Source organism: Bombina bombina, chromosome 2 (genome assembly GCF_027579735.1).
Source record: "Bombina bombina isolate aBomBom1 chromosome 2, aBomBom1.pri, whole genome shotgun sequence".
NCBI lineage: Eukaryota > Metazoa > Chordata > Amphibia > Anura > Bombinatoridae > Bombina > Bombina bombina.
Genome location: NC_069500.1, coordinates 67,057,048 through 67,076,406, shown reverse-complemented (window position 1 = coordinate 67,076,406; position 19,359 = coordinate 67,057,048). Strand labels below are relative to the sequence as shown.

The 19,359-nt window shown below is 36.6% G+C and overlaps 1 protein-coding gene across 1 annotated transcript in view; it reads left to right on the top strand.

Moving 5' to 3' along the window:
* Nucleotides 1-16,084, top strand: part of SMAD7 (SMAD family member 7) — a 34,278-nt gene extending 18,194 nt beyond the window's left edge. The window contains exon 4 of the mRNA XM_053701097.1: nucleotides 13,452-16,084. Coding sequence (XP_053557072.1) covers nucleotides 13,452-13,990 — 539 coding nt within the window. The 3' untranslated portion in view covers nucleotides 13,991-16,084. The remainder of the gene's footprint in view (nucleotides 1-13,451) is intronic.
* The last annotated feature ends 3,275 nt before the right edge of the window (nucleotides 16,085-19,359 follow it).

Here is a 19,359-nt window from a genome sequence, read left to right as displayed (position 1 = left end):
GAATTCCAAACCATATACAATTCTGTGCTTGTTCATCCTTGCTACAAAAACGTTGATGTGTATCTGACTTGTGTTTCATTACGACATAGCAGACAAGTCTGGAATGTTTCTATGGCCCTTTGATCCCCACTGCTATCTGTGCCATCCGCAGAGAAGCAGTGATTTCAATCAGTGCCTTCACAATAGAAGTATGATTGGCTTGGATACAGTTTCATGTTAATAATGAACTAAAATATATTCTTATGTGTCATTTCCTTGCAGAGGAGACTTGAGTCAGACAAGAGGCACAGTTTGCAATGTCTAGTTTAAGGTTGGCAGATAAGCAAAAGCGTATTTGTAATATATAGCATATTTGTACTATATCCTTATAGTGGAAGTAACCACGTTTCTGAACTAGCAACTGTGGATTTAGGTGTCCCTAATAGCATTGCTACTTGGTTTCAGTTTTAAGCCATGTTATGTAGGTTTATGCATTTATAAGGCTGTTGTCCGGCTATAAACACATTGCTTTTGTGTAGAAATTGTGCTTTGCCTCTAACTAGAGGCCAGATATTGGCATTTTAAAAACCTAAAAAATGTTTGCCCCTCCAGATAATGTGGGGAAAAGCACAATTTTAAACATCAGCAATAATGGTTTAATGCCCCTTTAAGTGTAATCACTGTGGAGTCACATTAGCATGTCCTCTACAAAGAAAGGTTATCATGGGTTAACACTAAGACAACAGAATGAGGCTTAGGATGAGGCTAGGCCGCCTGCCAGACTGGGTGTCCTTCTGCAAAGAACACATCATCTGACCGTAGCTTTAAGCGGCCGGGCCAGTGAAGTGGAGGGAAACAGGGACTTGGCAAGAGTTTTGTGTAGCTTTTGGCCTTTGACGCTCAGTCCCAGCTCCTTCTTGTGTCGGCCCCTTTCCTGGCAGAGAGACCAGCTCATGCAGCTAGGGTGGGCTTTGTAAGATTAAGGGGTTACTTATCAGGTTTACAGATCAGGTTTACAGATCTCCACAGCTTTTTAATCCCTTTGCCTTTGGTATTTGTGGTGCATTTTAAATATCTGTTTCTCTACCTATTCAGCCAAGAACTATTATATACTTGTAGCTTACTTTTTTTAGTTTTACTCTAATGCTACATGTCTTGATTATGGACTAGATTTATCAAAGGCTAGGCGAACTCTGTATGTGCTTCGCCTGTAACTGCACCCCAGCTCGCCTCCGGAGAAGCGCACATGTGCGCCTGAATTTACCATAAAAATAGAGGTAACTGAGCTGGGGCGTAATAATGATAAATTTCGCCTGTCGGAAACGGCATTTTCTCCCTATTTACTCCCTATTTATCACAGTACATCCCTATAAATATTTACGCCGCCATGTTTTGATTATTAAAGTGTTTTTAAGTTAATATTTGGCTTATATTTATATTATATAATGTTTCTGTGCTGTTTTTTATATATGTTGATAATTTAAGATTGCAAAAAATAAATATTTTAAAATATCGAGATATTATATATATATACACACACAACTGTTGGTACCATATGCGCCAGTGGAAGCGCAAATTTCTGGCAATAACAGTCTCTTCTTGGCACTGAGCCTTTGAAAAATTAGTTAAAAGAAGAAAGTACTGCATCACAAGATGTAAAAGCATGTATTATAATGGTGTCCGCCTCAGTCTGCATGGCGAAATATACAACACGCAATTGAAGCCGAAATTGCAGTTCCCTATTGGCGTAAAGCAATGATAAATATGAAACTGGGCGTATTTGTAGGTCGGGCTGTTAAATTATGCCTATTACTAATGTAAATTGTAGCACTCGGGAGCGCTCCTGTGCGCCTAGGCGAATGCACGTTGAGTGCGAAGAAGTTTCTTTCAGATTTGCGCAATTATAGGCGTAGAGTTTGATGAATATGACGATCAGTTTGTATGAGCTATTTTGGACGGAATTAAAGGAGAATAACTTTGATAAATCTATCCCTATATGTTGACATAGTTCTTTCTGTATGAGAATGTCCACAGCACAGCAGTAGCCTGAGCTACCAACTATGTGACTGCACAGTTTAAGGTATACATTGAATTCCAGTTGGTGCCATCTCTGGTGACCTGGGAATGAGCTGTCTAGGAGAACTCTCTAAGAGGCCACACAGAGGTCACTGCCAATACCACCATCATAATTTTTTTTTTTTTAAGTGAGATTAAATGACCCACACAGCAGTCTGGCTGACTGCCTACTGTCACAGAGCAACTTCCTTTCCAATTTTTATTTTCAGCTCTAAAGATAGGGGGGTTACTGATCCACTATAGTAGTGGCTCCAAAATTAAGTTCTACACTGTTTGCTGGAACCCATGATTTAATCTCAGAACCTGCAGATAGATCTGTGTGTTAATATACTTTAGTTGAGATGTAGTATTCCCTTTTTTTTTTTCTTCTTCTGCAAAACAAATTTAAATGTGTTTCTTATATCATCTGCAATCACTGTTTGAGTGTTGCAGGGTGAAGGTTTTGAATTCTGCAAGATTTTTTTTCCCTGCAGCTGCTCTGATGGTAGTGGAAAAACTACAGTTTTTTTACACAGATAAGATTACAGGAAAAGCAGGCAAAATAATACTAAGCTAATTCAATTCTTGTCCATTTAAATAATGACACCCCCCCCCCTTCTTATCTGTGCAACGACCAAATGGGTTCCCAGCTTCTTTAATAGCAGAGCATCATCATTATAATGATTTCAATTTCTTACAAATATTTTGTGATAACCAAACCCAGGTTTCCAAAAGGAAATCCATGGCTACATTTACAATCAAATCATGTACAAGGCTACTTTGCAGTTTCATTTTCTCCACCTCTAGGGGGAAAAAAAGTCCAATGCAAAGTAACATTTTTTTTTTTTTAATCTTTTTTTTCTGGCAGCTAGGGGGTTAATTTTTGTGTGTGTCTGACATAAATTGTATGTCTTACAGTAAAGAATTGCAGAGCCTAGACGCACATTGCTTGATTGTTGGCTGTAGTTCTGATGTATGGCGATAACTTTTACCTTGTTAGTTTACAGGAAATAATAAGACAGGAGAGGATGTTGCATCATTGCTACATAAAAACTGTGCCAAAAAAAAACCTTCACTCTCAAGAAAGCATAAAAAAGCTTTTTATTCACTTGAAGAAGAAAAAGAAAAAGCTCACTGCCGGAGTACTTTATTTTATTTGTATTATTTTAAAAAATATTTTAATAGCCAGGGTCACCTCTAGTTTAAAGTTGCTTCAGACTTTTTTTTTTTTTTTTTTTTCCCTCTCTAGATTTACTGAAGAATCTTTCATGACTTTTTCAGCTTCCTTCCCAAAATACTGAGGCCAAGGAAGCTGTTGGCTGAATGCTAATTTTGGTTTGGCCGCTTGACTCTCGCATAAGTCCCCACCCAGAGTCATTATTTTGAATTTAGCGTATAAAAATTTGAGGCTAAACATTTGCTTTACCCTTTTCACCTCCCTTTTGCAGAATTATTTGTATTTTGTTCCAAAGTAATGCTAGATTTGTATTCAAAATGTTAAAGGGGATGTGCTCATGTAGTTTAGATGGTTTGTTATTGCACACATTTGCCCTTTTGTTACTTTTGTGTTACACAAATGGGTTAAATACATTAGTTTTATTTCGGAGGGCTATTATGAGCCATTTTCTGCTCAGGACTATTTCACCAGTGCGTGGGTATAACTATGTATTTAATCCTTTGGCAGTTTTTTTTTTTTTTGTTCATAAAATATTACATGTGTTGTATATTATGCATGAAGTAACTGGCTTTGGTTAAAAAAAATACCAGTAATAATAATGGTGCAATATTGTTTTTGGGATGGATTGCTTATGTGTGCTGGATCTAAATGACTTGTTTTGTTCCATAAGATTAATCACACATAAAGGCCAGACTTTGCCCAGCCACAGTCTAATCCGCAACAATATCTTACCAGCCAGTGGCTGCCTTTTTGTTTTAAAACCCCGCTAGGTACAGATTCTTAGAATTCATTAATTAGAACCAAGAGGGTAATATGCTGTCGTGCTTTTGATCTAAGTACAGACAGTTTTAAAGGAATATGAACCTCAAAACCTAATTCAACCATAACAATTTTAATTATGCATAGTTTGTTTTTAAAACAAACAACTACTTTGCAGTGCACTTTTTATTATTTATTTTACTTGAGTTTTAGAAACCCAGACCCTGCAACATTGATTACTTGATAAGTGCAGGAGGTTGCTTTTAGGTTTCCCTAAGGGCCAACAACAGGGGGAGAAAGCATAAACATAGCCCAAGAATTTTTCAAGGGTGAAGTCCCCTAAGAAAGCAAAATAAACTACATTTTAGTTACAGTTGTGGATATATAGAAAATGAATGTCCCTTTTATACCATTGCCACCTTCAGTCTGAAAGGATTATATCACAATATATAAATATATTCTTTAGAACAACATCCTATGCTTATCAACCTTAATTATTTTGCATATTGTCTATGTGCCCTGATAATCTCTTTCCAGGCAAGTTCAGTTGCTCACTTTGTATTGCTAGACAAAGATACAGTGCTCCACAATGGCTTACACAGAGACCAGACAAAGCTTTCATAGTATTGATGAAAGAGATAATGGTGTTTAGCCTCTGCCACGCTTGCTTGGAAGAAAAAAAACATTCCAGCCTAGTAACCTACTAACCATATCATTATTCAGATGGAGAGACTGCATGGGGCTTGTTCATTTAACTTGTGTTTCTATAGGACAATAAGCACCTAGGATATTAAGTCGGATTATGTTTGTAACATCTAATGAACACGCATTGTGTAAACCCAATCAGGCACCACAATAAAGCAAATTGGGATATTAGAAGATATTTCTCAGACTAGATAAAGAGAATTAAGGCTTTCCACAGTTGCTCACACATGTAAAGTTTCCAATTGCAGACAACTATATTCCAAAAAAAACTGTCTGGAATCAATATTTCAACTTCTATTCTGTGTGTGTGTCTGTATATATTGTATGTGTGTGTGTATATGTGTATGTATGTATATGTGTGTGTGTGTATATATATATATATATATATATATATAAAATGTGTGTGTAAACATATATGTAAAAACGAAGTTTAACCTGCTTATTTGTTTCACTTTGTTTTAAAAACAAAGAGTGCTGTTAATAATTGTTTAGTTATTTGAAAAACGAAGACTGCAGTCCTTTGGTGCAAAATCTCAGGCTGCTAAACCCACAACATACCCTCTAGGACGTTAAGTATGTAATGGGGTCTAGCCCACCCTTTTAAATACACAAAGCAGTGAGGGATGAAAAGCAAGGGGGTGTTGGCTGGAGTTGTTCTCCCAGGGTTACATAATCATTAAAGAACAACAAAAAAAAGTCTATCCTCTCATCCTATTGTGTGCTAAATGTACTTGTTTAAAGACATTCAGAACGTTACCATTTTATAGACATTGGAGATACTTATTTTATGTGTTCAAACCAGGAGTTCATTGAAGCTTTTACCATCTTTTTTGTGTGTATCAAATTTAATTTTTTGGGGGGGAGTAATGGTAAAACATTTATCGTGCTCTTAAAGGGACAATTAACACTAAATCCAATGCTAGATAGAATGATGCATTGAAAGAAAAGATTAGTCTGAGAATAACATGAAGATGTACATGTTGTGTTTTTTTTTGTTTTGTTTCAATAGCTGTTTATTGACAATATAAGTGTAACATTTAGTGTCTATAAAGCAATGGGAGCTGCCATGTTGTAACTTAGGTTACCTTCTCTGCTGTAGCCAATTAGGGACAGTTATAAATAAATCACTATAGTGTTTAGCCAATGGCTGTGTGGAATATAACTGTTTTCTGCACTTCCATTTCTAACAGGAGCTGAAAAGCTCACAATTTCAGAATAGAATTACAGGAAGAGGGTACAAAATAAATAATGAAAGTATATTGCAAAGTTTTTATATATCTGACAAAGCGCATGTGAGCATGCACGAAACGCGTCATCCGTTTATTTGAATAGCTTCTTTTTGTATTTGGCATTGCTGAATAAATTGTAACTAGCATCAAGCTTTTGGCCTCAGAATTATTATTTTTCTTAGTAAATATATATATTGGCCCTTTAAAATTTTATATGATGCTTTATAGGCACCCGCATACGTTGTAGTAATGAGGTACACACATTGCACATAGTACACTGATACTCAATGTAATGCAAGTCTTACCTCAGGAATATATCTTTATTCTTCTGTAACTGAGGCTTCAGTATCACAAGAAAAGTGGTTCTTGTTGGACATGTTTAACTTTATTGCTGCTTGAAGTTTTATTTGGTTCCTGAGTTGCTTAAAGCTCCACTGCAATGTGTTTCTGATCAGGAAATCCTTGGCTGCCATGCCTCTTGAACATTAAGGTTTAAATCTGAAAGGTCATTCTCCCCCCCCCCCTCCCCCTGTAAATTGGTATATACAAAGTCACAAATATATTATCTGGCCTAAATGGATATGACACCTTTTCAATCATATCAGTAATGTTTGATGATGGTTGTTGGGATGGCATGGACAGCTGTATGCACACAGATGTTCCAAATTCTACTAAAAGAGGTGGGACTTTTATCAGAGATACGTGTAAGCAATATTAATTGTGCCAAAGTGTTACAAAAATAAATAATGGGCTTATATCAATGCACACAAACTAAGTAGAAGCCAGAGAGACAGTATTGCTCTGGGCACAAATGTGCGTATAGACGTGAGTTTACCATGTGGTTGAGGGAAGTGATTAGATTATAGAGGCAGACAGGAGTAATGATTAACTTTTTTAGTCTGCATTCTGTCTCCAATCTGGCTCCCTGTTGTTTTTTTCCCCTAAGTAGACTTACATCAAGGAAGTATTATACAGCATAGAGAGAGAGAGAGAGATTAAAGCAAACAAGATGGGTGGGGAAGAGAAAAGAGAGAGGTTTCAACCCCATATCAGTAATTTAGTGTTCACATGTATGGGATAATCTAGTTCTGTAAAACATTCCTATTGTTGCATAAATGGTCCCTGTTAAATGTGTTTAGTACCTACAAAGTTATTAAATATAGTTCCAATTAGAAACAGGACATGGGTAGTGGGCCAATCAGGAGCGGCATACACAAGTAGCCATCAGTCACTGGTTGTGTCTTGCTCTGGAGCATGCATGGTGCACAAGATTTAACTATGTGTTTAACACCCTTTTGTGAGGGTCAAGCACTAAGTTCCCAGCAAGCATTTATGCAAAAGCAAAATGCTTTAAGAAATTAGAGCATGTAAGTGCAATTTTAATTCAATAGAGGGGAAAAAATACAGATAAAATATACTCTCCGTGTAATCAGTATTATAACTTTACTAAGATGAACGTTTTCGGGCTCGCCCCCGTCCTTGGAAAGTGGGAATCCATTTTGTACTTTTTACAAATGTGCCATTTGTCGTGACTTTATTTTTTTAACCATTTAGTTGCCAAAAAAAGGCAGAAACGCACGTACAGCTAAGCGGTTACGTCTGTTTTTAAGTCTGGAAAAGGATACTGGTGTTTCTAGACTCGGTGTGCAGACAGGCACAATACCCCAATAAGTATCTCTGGACAACCAACCACACACACATGATAACATACATTAACTGCTTATTTAGATCTGAGGTAGAGGCTTCGTCACAACATTGTCTCTATTCCAAGTGAAACACTCAAACCACAGCCTTAATGTTCAAATAAAAAGGATGTATGTGTCTTCTGGAGAAAGAAGTTATGGTCTGCCCTAAATTTTATTTTCTCTTACTTTTGTTTCTGAGCTTGGCATTTACTTTTCAGAAAGGAAAAACCGCTGAAATATTGCTGATTCCAGTTTAATAAGGCCACATTTACTTTATGGAAACCAGGGCCGAAATCCAGTTCTGCAGTGCTCTGTCCTTTCTAATTGTAATGGGAGTTACCAACAAATAAAAGGAGTCGGGGAAAAAAAAGTTGATTTAGTATTACATTTATTTTTTAAGTGAAATAGTTTACATTTTTATATGTTCACTTTAAAGGGACATGAAACACACACTTTTTTTTTCTTTCATGTGTCAGAAACAGCTTGCAATTTTAGACATCTTTCCAATTTAATTCTGTTACCTAATTTGTTTTGTTCTCTTGATATCCTTTGTTGAAAAGAATACCTAGGTAGACGCAGGAGCTGCTGCACATATATGCCTCATGTTATTGGCTGACCCATGTTTATTACTGTTTCTGCAACAAAGGATAGCAAGACAAAGAAACAATTTAGAAGTAAACTGGAAGGTTGTTTAATATTGTATTCTCTATCTGAATCATGAAAGAAAAATTTGGTGTTTTCATGTCCCTTTAAAGGTTCACTGATTCTTATGAAAAAACTGGGGGCTTTGAGAATTTGGGGGTGGTATGTTTTGTTAAAGTTGGAAAGAGACCTTTATGTAGCTACGAGGACAGAATTTGACAGCTTTGAGGCATGAAGGCAGCCATCTTGGAATCCTGCTTCTATGAACACACTGCTTGTTGGGCAGTATGGTACAATTTCGATCAAGATGCTGTAGTTTTATTTAAAAAACAATCAATTTTTTAGGTAATTTGTTCTTTATGTACATTTTCCAATAGTCAGTCTGGGGTTAGTGCATTTGCAGGCCTATGGTCTTCCTTTATTAAGGGTTAACCTGCAGACTGCATTCATTCCCTGTGGTCTTACTTAGGCTGTGATGTTAGCTCAAACACAGAACAAAACAGACTGTTCCTGGCAGTAGAGAACAGACAGCTCGCAGCTCTCTTTTTTTTTCTTTTTTTTTGTGCCTGCCTGTTTTTTCCCTTTATAGTTCTGAACCCCTTAAGGGTCTTTTTCTGCATTCATTTGGCAGAAATCTCCATTCTCATGTCATAGCTCAGCGCCTTTGTTTTCATTTAGTGAAGTTGAAGAAACTTAATAAAAATGACCTGCTTTTAATGTTGTTTTAGATATGTTCTCTTACATTCTAGAATGATGGAATTTTAAGTGGTCTATAAAATGACTGCACTAAACTTTACATATAAACTCTTGAAGCAGTATTTTTGCAAATGACCATAGTACCAAGTCATTGATCTGAACAGATACTGCAGGCCTGGGCATGCAGCAAAAAATTAACCCCCAGACTCCCAAATGGCTATGATGCATTGCTTTACATGGGTAGCCTTCTCTGGCAGCTTGTGTGTTAAACAAACAAAGCATCAACATACTGCAAATATATCATGAATGGATTCTGGCTTCCTTGCGGATCCCACCCTTCCTCTAAGGCATTTTACTGTTAAGTGCAGTTTAACTTCAGCCTACAAAGAGAGCTCTATAATTTGCATGGCTGATGAGGTTCTCAATGCTGGGACAGAGGAAGCGAAAAGTCAGCTGGCTCCTCGTTAACCACTAGAGACAGTCGGACAAGCACTTTGTTTTGGTATAGGCATTTTTTTCTGTCTCGGGTTGTCACCAAAAAAAAAAAAACTGTTCCTGCTGCCACAGTGTGGTAGAGTTCATTTGCTAGTCATTAGCGTTCTTCTCAATCAGCCTTGTCAGTAAATGGGGGGGGGGGGGGTATAGATTTGACCTAATCTAGTGTACAAGTCTTCCTGTATAACACCATTTATTATTATTGGTTATTTGTAGAGCACCAACAGATTCCGCAGCACTAATATCTATCAGGATATCCGATATATTAAAGGGACAGTATACACTCATTTTCATATAACTGCATGTAATAGACTCTACTATAAAGGATAAGATGCACAGATACTGATATAAAAATCCAGTATAAAATGGTTTAAAAACTTACTTAGAAGCTGTCAGTTTGGCTCTGTTGAAAAGGTAGCTGGAAAGCCCACTGCAAGTGGCAAATAAGACACCCCCCTCCCCCTTATTTTGCATATGAAAAGACCCTTTACACAAACAGGAGCAAGCTGGAGTAGGTAGCTGACGGTATTCACATAAAACTTTGGGGCTTGGTTAGGAGTCTGAAAATCAGAGCAATGACATTTAAAAATAAGCAAAACTATACATTTATTTAAAAAAAACCTTTATGGGCTATATAAATAGATCATCTACAAAACATTTATGCAAAGAAAAAATGAGTGTATAATATCCCTTTAAAGGGCATGAAAGTTTAAATGAATCTATTATTGTTCAGATAGAGCATGCAATTTTAGAAGTTTTCAATGTACTTCTGCCATCAAATTTACTTTGTTTTAATATAAGCTGTATAACGGTGTGTTATGTAGTTCATCAAATGCAGGTCACAAGATAACTGTCAGCTCTTTAGGCAAGCAAAATGCATGGTTGGCACTTATGAATTCCTTGACTAGACAACCATTCAACACTGTAGTCCTTCAAAATGGAACTTACTTAAGGGTATTTTGGCTGTAAATTTTATTGTGAAAAAGGTTTTTGTTTTTTTTTGCCTATTACTGAAAAAAAAGTGTTACTGTTGTCTGTCCTTGAAGAACTTGGTAAGATTCATTCATAAGTTGTGAGCGCTGTTCCTATAATGGGCTGTTCATAGCACGCCAGGATGGCTCGTTTTATGCACACTACCAATTAAATAAGTCTTTGTAAATGCTATGAGCTACTTGTAATGTGGTATTCACTAATACTTGCACAAACATTTCAAGAACTGGTCTAGTTTTATCCCCCGCCACTCCCCCCCCCCCCTCCTTTCCTGGAAGGGTCTCTTTCATGTTGGGGTGTGGGAGGAGGAAGCGAAAATAAATGCCAAAAAAAAATACCTGAGGAATTTTAGCTGGTGTGTAAACATTTTATTTCTATTCTGTAGATTTCCTTTAGAGACTGTAAAATAAAATTTGGTTAGTATATGTTTTCTTTATTACCCCCCTTCCCCATCACTGAACAAACAGCTGTTTTTAAGTTTTGCCCAAGGCACTGATTCCACAAAATGCTTTTTTTCTGAAGTTACACCAATAAAATCCTGGTGAATTTTGACTTTAGTTGAGTTTTTTGGGTCACTCATACTTGGTTGAAGGCAAAGCTTCAACAGCCTTCTGTCAATTTGGCAAATTATTTATATCATTGCCTGGTCAATTTGAGCTCAAAGATTTACTGAGCACATTGATGACAATGGTGGTGGAGAATCTATGTAGTGTGGAGCTTTTAATATCTCTAGAGATGGATGCATTCAAATGTGGTGGTAAATTTGAAAGTTCAGCATTAGTCAAGATTTAAAAAGTCCTGTGCTACAATTAAATGTATATTGGCAGCATTAGCTTGTAAACTAAAGGGTTACAACCGCTACACACACTCATAGCCTGCAATTTATCTAGGCTAGGCAATTATAATAATCTGAAAAGTTCTCTTTATTGACGTCTGTCTGAAAATTGCTGGGTGTACTGGCGGGCCCTTGAGATGAAAGGGAAAAATGCAGTCTTAAAGATTTGCTTTCACGCAACAGGGTGCCTACAGCCCTTTAATTTACAGACATTTTCTGACTTATTTTTTCCACTCCTTCCAAAAAAAAACCAAAAAACTTTTTATATTTATGTTTTTGTTTTGTTTGCATGCACTGATGTATTGTGTACACAATGTAAGCGTGCTGCGTGTACGTTTTTTGTTTTCTTTAATGCTTTTCTGCTTCTTTTATTTGTTTAAATTAAATGTCACAGAGTATTTGCATAACTGTTTGCCGCACATGTAATCCATTTGGCTTTAATATTAAATGTTTTTTGTTTTATCACACACACACTTTTTTTTTTTTTCCTTTTTATAAATTCCCTTTATTTCTGTATTGTAGATTCAGAAGGTTAGGTTGAAAGTAATTTGATCCTATGCTAGTTTCTCTCCTAAAACACCCCTCCACCCCTCCTTTTTTTCCCCTGCTCGCTGCCTTTTTGGTGCCAGGTTACGGTGGGATACAGTTATTTGAAACAAAGTATTGTGAGGCACCAGAAAAGGGGTATGCAAAATGCACACAGGCACACCTAAGCTTGTCTGAAATTCCTCCTGCTTACTTGATAAGGAATTCTGTCTCTTCCTCCGCCCACAACCCCCAGCTCTGTCGTTGTTGTGATCATTCTCATTTCTCAGTACATTGTTCTGATAATCTGAAAATAACATAATTATCTGAAGTTGTTGCTGCTTTTTCTACATTTTTATAGCTTTAGATAGATAGATAGATAGATATATATATATATATATATATATATATATATATATATATATACACACACACACACATATATACATACACATATACACACACACATACACATATACACACACACACACACATATAACCTATTATGTACTGTTTTTTTTGTTATGTTTGTTTTTTACATTTTATGTCACTTTAATTTCTCTGGCAGCCAAATAGTTAACCTAACACAGACAAAAATCACCCAGCCTTATATTTATTTCCGGAATTTGGAAGCTGTAGTGTACTTAAGATTGCCACTTCTGCAGAACTGTAAACATGATGCCCATAATTACACTACTAAACCTACAGCGTATTGCACCTTCTAGCAGCAAACAGTTAAAATGTTTTAGAAGTAATGAGTATACGAGTCTCCCTGTTAATGCATAATCCGTGTTTGTTCTCTTGCTTTTAATGGAAATCGCTGCATGTATGGTAGGCGCCATTTGGAAATAAATAAATTAAATGCTATGTTCTCTTTAGATGGCGAGGGAAAGTTGCAATGAAGCAATAATTGCATTTTTGCTAACAAATACAAGACTTCCGGTCTCCACCCTGCCACCACAAACCACAGACTAATAAGCTTGGTTAGATCTATAACTCATCTGACGTCTCAGCCATGGCTTTTTATTACTGAGGCTCCAGCTAGAACCGTTAAAGGCTCTCTGTAAATCATAGTAGATAATACGCTGTCTTTCATTCATCTCAAAAGATTGTCCCAAGCAGCCAAATGTATTAGACTTGCAATTAAATGAGACTCTTGTTCATAAAAGATACACACAACTTATAAATAAAGAATAATAATAATTTCCTTTTGTACTGAGCAGATATAGACTTTATAGAAGAGCATTTTTATGTTGGTTGCCATTTTGAATTAAACTTTGTGTGTGTGTATATGTGTGTATATTCCTTGATAAGGAATTCCAAAATTAGAAAGTATCAGAAGTGTCAGATTTTTTTATTGCATCACATGACTTTCTATATAGGGACTTTTTAAAGATGAGGTAAAAAAAATACTAAATGTATGAAAGAAACTAATTGAAAATTGATAAGTATCAATGTATCCTGGACAATTCCTAAAACTCTTTTGTTGGGGAGACAGAATCCTTTATAAGTAAAAATGTGCACAAATCCAAACTTTGACATTTAAATAAACAAATATACTGCTATATCCATATCATACAGTATAGAAAACATTATCAATTATTTCTTTATGTGCTTTTTGTGATATTTGATTTAAGGGGAATAAGTAGTAACCACTTCTTTTTTTTTTTATCCTACAGATTCTCAACTTCTTCAGGAGTCTGGTGACCCGTCCCACTGGTGCGTGGTGGCGTACTGGGAAGAGAAAACACGTGTGGGTCGACTTTACTCTGTTCAGGAACCCTCCCTGGATATCTTTTATGATCTACCTCAAGGGAATGGCTTCTGCCTTGGACAGTTAAACTCGGACAACAAAAGTCAGCTTGTGCAGAAAGTCCGTAGCAAAATCGGATATGGCATCCAGCTGACAAAGGAAGTGGACGGCGTCTGGGTTTATAACCGCAGCAGTTACCCAATTTTCATCAAGTCGGCCACACTGGACAACCCTGACTCCAGGACGTTATTGGTCCATAAAGTATTTCCAGGATTTTCTATCAAAGCTTTTGACTATGAAAAAGCTTATAGCTTACAAAGGCCCAACGACCACGAGTTTATGCAACAGCCGTGGACTGGCTTTACCGTACAAATAAGTTTTGTCAAAGGCTGGGGTCAGTGCTATACAAGACAGTTTATCAGCAGTTGCCCGTGCTGGTTGGAGGTGATATTTAATAACCGATGACATGGAATTCAGTGGACTTGTGGACATTTAACTACTTTGCTGCTAATATTTCCTTCTGAGTGCTTGCTTCTTCATGCAAACTTTATTTTTTGTTGTTGTTTCATTTGTTAATTTTTCTTTGTTGTTTGTTTTGAGAAATAGCTTATGTCCAGAATCTTAGCTTTTGGTTCTTCAGATTTTCTTCTTGCTGGTGTGAATGACTGCTCACAGACCAAGTTGGAGGTGGGGGGTTGTGTGGGTATTGCTTGGGATAGTAATGAAAGTGATAGATGTTGTACAACCAATACTTTATTTGCTGTCATGTTGGGGTTAGCAGAGGAATCAGTATTTTTTTTTATTTTTTAAATAATGGTGTCCGCAGCTTAGTACTTTTGGGTGTCAGAGGGTGGCATCACATTGGTATTCAATGCGTTGAGGCCCTCTGTGGCAGTCAAAGGGTATTTTATTTATTAATTATTTTTTTTATCTGTGGGAACCAAAATCAATGCTTTCTTTCTACACTCTACAAATCACCTCATTAACACTTTACTGAATTACAATCATGTACAGTATTGGAAGACCACAGTGACACCATATTGATGTATCCTGTGAAACGCACATTATTACTTGTGCTGTAATTTAAGATAAATTAGCCCTTTTGAGTGCTGGCCCCAATGTTGAATCTACCAAATAACCTAATTTGTTTATTGATAGCTCTTCATTTCACTCTATATATCTGACATCTAGCCTGCAGAATATTTGTTTGCAGTGATCTGTTGACCTTCATTGCAGTAACGACCAAACTAAAAACAGGCAGCAAGCTCCGCCCCTCACACAATAACATGTTCTGGTCTTCATACCTGGACTTGGGCTGTGTTTTTTATTTTATTATTATTATAATGTATTTTTATTTGGGCAGTTCATCAGGTTTGTTGTTTTAAATAAACCAATGCATGACATTTGCCTATTATAGCCCTAAAGGTTGAAGTATCAGTATATATTTTTTCTTTTTTTGTGGGGGTTTTGTTTTTTTACATTTTTCTTTTTGTAGCTACACTTTTACTCCTTCAGCTGCTGTGTGTTAACTTAAGGGGTTTAAATGGTCAATGTTTATTTATATTTTTGCAATTGTGTATGTACTGTGCAGAGAGTATTGTATAGAACAGCAGAAATGTTAATGGTTATCAAACTTTGCCCCTACTGAGGGCCTATATTTTCACCGGCAAACAAAGGAAGGGTTAACATGGGTGATTTGGATGTTTTTTAACTATAAGGAGACAGTGGAATCTTAGAATCATGCCATCATCTTATTCCAGGAATCCTGATTAGGTGCTGATGTTGAGCATATCACCCAAGCGAAACATTCTTTGTGGAAACAGTGGAGTGTTTGGATAGTTTTATAGGGCGTTTTTGTGCAGCTCGTCCCATTCTCCTTAGGGATGCCAAAAAGCAAATTCTTATCCTGCAAGTGCTGCAAATCAAATAGCTGGTTTAGGCAATTTGCAGCATTTAGCTTTTTGTATTTTCTAGGAATCATAGGGCAAAACTACAGTTTGTACACAAAGCAAGAAGTGTTTTAATGTATCTTTTAAACGCATAAACCTACAAACTAAAAGGCCTATATAATACTCTTAAAAGCACAGTATATAGACAGGGGCAAACTCATATGACTGAGATAACAAAACATACAGTATTTGATCCAAATTTCCTCCTTTATAAAGGTACAAAAGTATGCAAAGATTAAAGGTTTGTTCATTTCTTCTAGATATCGTACATGGCGTACGATACTTGACTTGTTGTTTGCTCAGTGAGCGTGTATAACATAAGCTATTTTTCTAAATACCGAAGTTTAAATGAACAAGAATGACACTCTTTGGAACGTAAGCATTGTAGTGCTTTGGAAAAGAAAATAAAGACTCTAAACCTGAGATTTATTAAAGAAATTGTATTTTATGTTATATAAATATATTATTACTTGTAAATATAAAGACGTTTTATAAGCATCATTATTTATGTATTGTGCAATGTGTATAAACGAGAAAAATAAAAAAGATGCACTTTGCTTAATATAAATGCAAATAACAAATGCCAAATTAAAAAAAAACCAAAAACTAATACGTGACTTGTGTTTTAATTTTTTTTTATTTTATTGTACTGTGTATTTGAACATAATTTGATAGATTAATAGACATTAAACAGTTTCAGATTGTAATATAAAATGCTTGGTAAAGCAACCTTGTATAAAATATATTGTATATTTTGCCCTTTTTCCCTGCAGTATTATCTCTAAGCATGTGTGTGTACAAAAAGATATAATTTCCCTGCAAGTCAAACCCATTTTGATGGGTTGTGGTTTCACTGAGCAAAAACAGATATTTCATATAAAAAAAATAAACCTGAAGCAAATTTGCATACATTTTACTCTACTACTACATTACTCTACTACTGGTATAACACGTAATCCCTTAAATCTGAAAATCGTAGATTTTTTTTTTGATTTTTTTTTTCAGTCCTGAAAACTGAAAGAGCACATGACAGGTTTGAAAAGCCTAACTATGCCACATATGTGTCCCTTATTTGCAGTGAAGCCAAACAATGGATATTTTGTTAACCCAATGATAGTAGCAAGCCCTGACTTCGCTAAAGTCCAGATTGGCTGCTCTGAATAAGGAAAAGTAGTGGATGGAGTTGCAAATTAATGGCAGTAAACAAGGTGTTGATCTGTTTTAATAATGCCCTGCCTCGGCTGATATGGCAAAACAAGAAATTTCTAACTACAAGGTGATGGCTATCCCTTTAATGTGTGCATAGTATATATCAGGAATTAAAGGAATATTTTACATATATATATATATATATATATATATATATATATATATATATATATATATATATATATTCTATCTTGCATATAAAAGAGTGGTATGTCCTCATATCGAAAATGTGTAAGAGCAACCGGCACTGTCTTATTGGTAGAAGCAGGCACGCCTCTGCAAATATGGGAAGAAAGCAACATATTGCTTTATTTAGGACAGGAATATGAGTATTAAAACGAACACAAAATAAAAAAAAAAAAATGTAATCCCTGTTTTAGCTGGGGTTGCCACCTTTTCTGGATAAAAATATAGGCCAGGCTCATTAGCATGCATTTGCATAAATAATTATGCAGCATAATAAAGAACTAAAGCTGCAAGGACTGATTTTAAATGATAATTTGTTTATAAGTAGATAGCAATACACTTAAAGGTTTCACCATAATAGCATCTTTATTTCTATATTTTAATCCTGACTAAACTGAATTCATGCATGCATGCATGCTCGAACCTCTGTAAAGAACATTCAGAGAGTGACTTATTTAGTAAATTACTTCTGGCAAATAGAACTAACAGGTGATTGCTTTCAATTGACTAATTTTATTAACAATGGGGTTGTATCGGAAAGGATTAATATTCAGAGAGGTGCTAAACAAGGTTGTCCACTCCCCCCCTACTTTTTAACATTGTTTTGCAGCCACTCAAGATCAAACTTCTCCAAACTTTCCCAGGAATAACCATTAATGATATTTTCACATCAAATTTCACTTTATGCTGATGACATGCTTTTATTTGGTTAAGATCCAGGTAAATATTTAACGTCAATTATGGGGCGCTGAGATGGAAGGCACACTCAGCGTTTGCAAAGACTGGAGGGGTTGGACCAAGAGGTTAAGTGTACCACATTAGAAAAGAAGGTCAATTATTATTCTATAGAAGGATTATTTCACTCCTTTCAGAGTCTCTAAATGGTTACCCTCATGTGAAAATAAATGTATAAAATGTCATAATCCTAATTTAATTCACTACTTTTGGAGCTGTCCAAAGGTTAAGAAATTATGGTTAGGAGCTATTTCTCTTGTAAGGTGTATCCAGTCCACGGATCATCCATTACTTGTGGGATATTCTTCACAACAGGAGGATCACCCACAGCAGAGCTGCTATATAGCTCCTCCCCTAACAGCCATATCCAGTCATTCTCTTGCAACTCTCGACAAGCATGGAGGTAGTAAGAGAGAAATGGTGAAACTTAGTTGTTTTTTGTCTTCAATCAAAAGTTTGTTATTTTTAAATGGTACCGGAGTTGTATTATTTTGTCCCAGGTAGAAAATAGAAGAAGAATCTGCCTGTGATTTCTATGATCTTAGCAGGTTGTAACTAAGATCCATTGCTGTTCTCACACATAACTGAAGAGAGAGGTAACTTCAGCTGGGGAATGGCGTGCAGGTTATCCAGCTATGAGGTATGTGCAGTTAAATTTTTTTCTAGAAGATGTAAATGCTAGAAAATGCTGCTGATACCAGATTTATGTAAGGTAAGCCTGAATACAGTGCTTTAATAGCGACTGGTATCATGCTTACTTTCTGAGGTAATACTCTTATAGATTTACAATATAAAACGTTTGCTGGCATGTTTAAACGTTTTTATATATACTTTGGTGATAAAACTTTATTGGGGCCCAAAACTGCTAAATAATGTAAGCGGACTGAAGGAGAATCAAAGCTAGGTGGAAGGCACAGCCAAAAGGACACCTGTACACTAATTTCTACGCTATCTGTGTGAGATCCCCTTGCACGCCTTACAGGGAGAGACGCCGAAAGGGAAGGCGGAGGTGTGCTGTGTACACATACCGCAGAGAAAGCCTCGAGCGGTATCTTAGCTCCTGGGGAGAGTGTGGAAAGGGAGCGGGTGCATGAAAAAGCTCGCCCTGAAGGTATATTGCACAAGTGGAGGTTGAGGCTCCGGACCGCGGGCCACTGAGGGAACGAGCTCCCGGGTCGGACCTGGACAGGTGTGGGCGTTTACCTGCCGCGCCTTAAAGATCACAACCGGCATAGCCCGGAGAGGAGTAAAGATAGCAGAATCCGAATCTGGGACTGCAGCAGAGGAAATTGCCAAGGGTGGAGTACAGGAACACAGCCCGGAGCAGAGGCAGAACACTGGAACTAGCGTTTTACGGCGCTTGTATCTAATATCCAGCTAAGCGTACAGACGGCCAGCTATAGAGCAATTTGAAAGTCTTTTTTTGGGCCCTGGTGCCCTAGGAATAGCTGGTCGCTTACCTTAATTTTTGGCAGAATATCAAAGACCATCAAAGGTGAGCCGGTGCACTGTGTAAGGGACGGCTATCACTGGAGCAATAGAGGATCAGAGGCCCAGTCTCCTAAGCAGAACGGGAGCAGAAAGGGGAAGGAAAGGTAAACGTTTGGCTGTTTTTTCCCTTTTTTGAAATACTGTAGCAATGTGGTACTGAAGGGTTGTTAACACGACAACTTGAGATACAAAAAGGGTTTTTTTTCTCTGAGCAAGCACATGCATGATCTATAGGCCCTACATATAATCCAGTGTATTAGCCTA